General features: G+C 34.0%; 1 protein-coding gene across 3 annotated transcripts; it reads left to right on the top strand.

The window, feature by feature from the left end:
* Window positions 1–970: 970 nt before the first annotated feature.
* Window positions 971–4,209, top strand: LOC131615650 (scarecrow-like transcription factor PAT1). Of its 3 annotated transcripts, XM_058886793.1 has the most exons (3): window positions 1,090–1,108; window positions 1,451–1,509; window positions 2,096–4,209. In XM_058886793.1, the coding sequence occupies exon 3, from the start codon at window positions 2,179–2,181 to the stop codon at window positions 3,808–3,810; it is 1,632 nt and encodes a 543-aa protein (XP_058742776.1). In that variant the 5' UTR covers window positions 1,090–1,108; window positions 1,451–1,509; window positions 2,096–2,178; the 3' UTR covers window positions 3,811–4,209. The 3 variants fall into 3 exon arrangements, with proteins under 3 accessions (XP_058742775.1, XP_058742776.1, XP_058742777.1); XM_058886792.1 differs by lacking the exon at window positions 1,451–1,509 and having other exon boundaries at window positions 971–1,108; XM_058886794.1 differs by lacking the exons at window positions 1,090–1,108; window positions 1,451–1,509 and adding an exon at window positions 1,155–1,335.
* Window positions 4,210–5,941: the final 1,732 nt, after the last annotated feature.

The following is a 5,941-nucleotide window of genomic DNA, read 5'->3' as shown; positions in this document are numbered from 1 at the left end:
TTGCATTACACACAAACACAAAAAAGTCTCGCATTAGGCCGAATGGATGTCACCGAACATCAATGAAACGTTCTGATCCTGAACTGGAACCACATAAGGGGAGGGCATGACATTTTCTCTCCCGTCAATCCCCCCGTGCCGGTGAAGTTTTGGAATATCCATTCCTTCGACCAACTCAAGAGGATTATCATTCTTGTTTAGAGATGGAGTACGAACCCGGAGAAGAAATCAAAAGGATCCAGAGGCTTAGAACAAGTACCTCGTTTGCGATCGGAAAAACGGAACGTTGGTGGATTGAAGTTAAATGGGACATTGATTGCATTCAAATGATGCATGGATTAGATGACATTGTTTTAACCGCTGTAATTTCTTAGATCTATTAGTTTTCTAAATTTTCTGTTTGAAATTTCGTTGTAATATCGATTAATCAATGAATCAATGCAATGAGTAATTTATGGTTCAAAATACTTCTGTTCTTATCTGCTGCTTTTGTTGTTGTCTTCTTCCGTAGATGGATCCGCGTAATGCTTCCGTAGGTGCATCTACGGAACAAAATAAATGTAAACAAAAAAAAGAATACTTTCGAAAATCCATCTACGAAAACACGAGGGCAAAATTGTCATTTTAATGGTGCGCCTAATTGTTATGGGATGGGGGAAGAATTTTTTTTTCTAACAAAAGTATTTTGGTGGTAAAAATAGACTAATCAAGACTGTAAGAAAAAAGATTTCTAAAGTAAAAGTCAAATTTCTAATAAATAGAAGAAAGGCCACGTGTGATTATTTCTAATACACATTATATTAGATAGTGATGCATCCTATTTTATGGTTGAATAATGTATTGAATTATAGATATATCAATATCATAAAGGGATATATTTGACCAGACAAACTTCAGACAAGGCTATTTCCGTCATTACAAAAATAAACCAAAATTGTCAGTTAGCATAAACATGAATTTAACACAACACTTTCCAATGGTTGTTGTGTAGTTTCTATATCAATATAAGGGTCATTTCTCGTTCATTTTTCTATATTCAACTTCATCATAAGACCCTTCTCTTGCATTCTTCTACTTCACTCCTCTGGTTTTCATTCCTCAATAACAAGTAAGAAATTGGTTTCATTTCTCAAAAACTTTAAAGCCATATACATATTTTTCTTGTAAAGTTTGGTTTTTTATTTGTTCTTCTTTGGATTTAAATTGTTTTTCCAAATGGGCTTGTGATGTTATGTTTGTTAAGCTCATAGTTTTTTTGCATTTTTTGTGTATGCCTATGATCTGTTTGTTGAAAGTTTGCTATGAAGTTATGAATATCTTTGGGCTATATAAGAGGTGATTTAATTAACCATGTTGTTGGTTAAGAATTTCTTCTGATCTGTATTTTATATACATCTTATTTATCATCATAATTGGTGAAATAATTGATTGAGGAATTTTCTATATGCAGGTGTGAATTCCCAAGTTGATTGAAACACTTAATTTCATTAAATGAAATCTAGATAAAGGGTCATTTTTACATTTTTGTCTGTCTTATCTTTTGAATTTTGTCTATTCTTCTTCCTTTCTAAATTTTCATATCCCTCTCTTTGTTTAATTAATGTAATTTCTATATAATTTTCTCTGTAGCACAAAATGTGCCTGTGACTCTATGAATCTGACCCTTCTGATTATGTTTAATTTATTGATTTCTTAAAATTATTAACGACTTTTCAGTGTTGGTGTTGTGTTTGTGTCTGTGCTTGATAGAAAATTTTCATTTTTTATTTGGTCAAGAAAAATCAGTGATATGTTGAAGGAGTCTTTCCTTTTGTGCAGGTTCTTGGAAATTTTCATTAATTGATTCAACTTGTTTCTTTATTCTTTTTTTCATAAAAAAAGTAAACATGGAGAATTCAATGTTTGACTTGACATTTGATTTCAATTTAAAGGAAAAAGTTGATTAATTGTCAACTGCACAGTGAATCTACAAGTGTGCTTAATTTCTTCAAGACTTAAAAAAAATATATTCTTTTTTATATGCATCTTATGATGATGTATGATGCATGAAATTGTTGGTTAATGTTACCAATGATTCTGTGATTCTTTTATGCAGAAAATATCAAATCTGTGCCGAAGAATGAAGTTGTAGAGATTATAGTTGAGACGCTGGTAAGATTCTTAGTTATTGATTCTACGATGCAGGCATCGGAGCGGCATAGAAGTATGAGTATGTACTATCAGCCATTGCAGCAAATTGAGTCCTATTGCTTGCCGCAGTATCGAAATCTAAATCATCAGCTATACAACAATGATGGAGGCAATGGAACTCACTTCTCAGCTCCAAATTCTTCTGACTTTTACTGCACGTTGGAGTCGTCTTCTGCAGCTGGAAGTTTTGCGGTTTACAACTCTCCTTCGACTGTTAGTTTCTCGACTAATGATAGTCCTATGTCGCAGCAAGATTGTCAGACGTGTCCACAAGATCGTTATCACTCCCCCGATGATACCTATGACTCGCCGATGAGTGGATCCTGCGTAACCGAAGATTTAAGTAGCTTCAAGCACAAGCTAAGAGAATTGGAAAATGTGATGTTTGGTCCTGACTCTGATAATCTTGATAGTTACGACAGCGCCATCAGCAACGGAACTGGTTTTGTTTCACTTGAAATGGACAGTTGGAGACAAACAATGGTAGCGATTTCGAGTAAAAATCTAAAGCACATCCTTACTGCATGCGCAAAAGCTATTGCAGAAAATGATTTGCTAATGGCACAATGGTTGATGGACGAATTACGGCAGATGGTTTCCGTTTCTGGCGAACCGATTCAAAGATTGGGAGCATACATGTTGGAAGGACTCATTGCACGATTGTCTGCGTCCGGGAGTTCAATCTACAAATCTCTAAGATGTAAAGAACCGGAAAGTACCGAACTTCTCTCTTACATGAACATACTTTATGAGGTTTGCCCTTACTTCAAATTTGGATACATGTCTGCAAATGGAGCCATAGCAGAAGCCATGAAAAATGAAGTAAGGGTTCATATAATCGATTTCCAAATTGCTCAAGGAAGCCAATGGATTTCGTTGATTCAAGCTTTTGCAGCTAGGCCCGGTGGGCCGCCGCACATCCGCATTACAGGTATCGATGATTCGACATCAGCTTATGCACGTGGAGGTGGACTACATATAGTTGAAAAGAGATTATCAAAGCTTGCTCAGCATTTCAAGGTGCCATTTCAATTTCATGCTGCAGCTATCTCAGGTTGCGATGTCCAACTACATAACCTCGGAGTTCGGCCGGGGGAAGCTCTGGCAGTAAATTTTGCATTCATGCTACATCACATGCCAGACGAGAGTGTCAGCACTCAGAATCATCGAGACAGGCTCTTAAGATTGGTTAAGAGCCTATCACCGAAAGTCGTGACGCTTGTTGAGCAAGAATCTAACACAAACACTGCTGCATTCTTTCCGCGTTTTCTCGAAACTATGGACTATTACACAGCAATGTTCGAGTCAATAGACGTGACTCTTCCGAGAGAACATAAAGAGAGGATCAATGTTGAGCAGCATTGTTTGGCAAGAGACTTAGTTAACATCATAGCTTGTGAAGGGGTCGAGAGAGTGGAACGACACGAGTTGCTTGGGAAGTGGAGGTCGAGATTCGCAATGGCTGGTTTCACTCCTTACCCTTTGAGTTCTTTGGTGAATGGTACCATAAAGAAATTGCTTGAGAACTATAGTGATAGATATAGACTTGAAGAGAGAGACGGAGCTTTATATCTTGGTTGGATGAATAGAGATTTGGTTGCTTCTTGTGCTTGGAAATGAGAGCCGGGAATAATATAACTCCTGAAAATTCGACGGATTTGGATTTGCTGCAGTCAACAATTCAGCTTATCGGTGGCAGTTGAATCAAGATCAAATTATCCAAATTTCAAAATCTATATTTTGGTTTTCTAAAATCATAATATACATTGGAATTTGGACTGTTAGATCTCATTCAACGGCCACCTACATGCCAACTGTGAAGATTGCTAAATGCAGCAAATCCAAATCCAAGTTTCAGAGGGAGAATGAAGCAGAACATGTGCTTGTTCTTGTTCTGTTCCATTACTATGTATGAGTTAATACCACATTTAATCCAATCTAATTGTCTGTGTTTCAAAGGTTTTTATGGAAAATGTAGCTAGCATTTTTCTTTATCTGCAATATTAAGCTCTTATATCATGATCTTTTCTCAGAGAATAATAGTTTCATTTTGCATTGTATCAAGTTATTTTGCATGCATACAAATTGGATTTAAATAGGGTACAACTTGACTAGAGTCTGAGAAAAGTCTCTGTATAATTGTTTCTTGCAAAGCACTCACCAGTTTTCTCTCTACATATCTTGCACCATCAATTTTCATACATACAAATTTTCAGAGTTCTCCCAAGTTATTGGATACCTGAATAAGTTAGCCGCAATTTAATCATGCAAAACAACTATCCTATTTTTAAACATAATAAATATTTTATAAGGTCTTATTTAATTATGTTTAACCGCGATAAATTTTAGACATTAAGATAGTCTATCTTACATGCCGTCAATCTAAATTTATAAAAGAGCACTTACTCTTTATTATGACTATTATAAACAAAAAGAATTGACTTTAAATAACAAAAGTAAATCATTTTTAAAAAAATTTCAGTTACTATTTAATGCTGATATTTTTAATATATATTTATTTATTTAAAAGTTTTAATCTGGATAGTTGATTTATTAAATATCACTAAAAATATTTCAATAAAGTTAACTTATATTTTTCCATAAAATTAAAAAACTTAACTAACTTTGTTAATCAGTATAAAATTAAATTTTTTGTTTATTATAGTGACAGAGAAGAGTGTAATACTAATGTGTATAAAATATGATATTTTGGAGGCATAAAATATGGACATTACTTTAGTTTCTTAATGTAAAAAGTCAAATATTTCTAGATTTTAGAGATGCATCTTCGATTCAAATGCATTTATATTATACGCTTTCAACGCTTTTCTGAGTGAGTCATTTCTTCTTATCCTAAAAATATCTAAAGATATTAAGGTTAATCGGGAGGTGCATCTCCGTAATAATATTTTTATTTTAAAATTCAATGAGTTTTGCAGAGATGTATTTCTAAAATACACTATTTTAGCTTAAACCACAAACCAATAATCATTAGAATATCTTTCGTCGATCTTGTAATTGTCGCATCAACTTCAATTGGACCATTTGTTTCGTAATGGTGAAATGTATTTCTCATAACCCTTAAATCTTCATTTATCTTCGGCTCAAACTTGTTGAATTAAATCTTCCCTTCATTGTCAATCGCAGGTGAATGGTACTTGAGCTTACAACTCTTTGATTGTCTGATTATTGTAGGTGATTCTATAGTATGGATTTCATATCTACAAAAGAGGTGTACTCTGTGACCCTATTTCAAGTGAGAGTTTCACGTCGTTAAAATAGACAAATGCGACATGTCAATATATGTTGATTATGGTGTAGTGTGTTTTTGTAAACAATAGAGATGGGAGACCTCATATTTATACAAGTTTTTTATCGTTATAGACCTTAGAATCAGTATCTTGTCTATGAGGATATTTCGCGTATGCATACAGTGGTACATTTTCGAAATACCCCATATTTGGTAGTTTTTGCAGTTAAAATGAAGCTACACCATAAGTGAATCTTCATACTCATCCCACTAACCCCATTGTTCATACAGAACCTGTTTTAAGCAGGGACAAACTTGTTAATAGGCTGAAACATAATTTTTTTCTCAAAATTAACCCTAATTGTTATATAATTAATGTTGAATATAACTTACACATGTATCAAATGGTGTCAACAATACATACAAAAACCGAGTTACGATCTAAATAGTAAATACATAGTTCGGTAAAAACTAAAAAGCATCAAAATAGTTATCATCACC

This window comes from Vicia villosa, linkage group LG7 (genome assembly GCF_029867415.1).
Source record: "Vicia villosa cultivar HV-30 ecotype Madison, WI linkage group LG7, Vvil1.0, whole genome shotgun sequence".
NCBI lineage: Eukaryota > Viridiplantae > Streptophyta > Magnoliopsida > Fabales > Fabaceae > Vicia > Vicia villosa.
The sequence above is the reverse complement of the archived record's forward strand: the minus strand, read 5'-3'. Positions and strand labels throughout refer to the sequence as shown.

Coding starts and splice junctions, on each gene's coding strand:
- LOC131615650 (XM_058886792.1), top strand. CDS start 2,179: ATGCAGGCATCGGAGCGGCATAGAAGTATGAGTATGTACTATCAGCCA.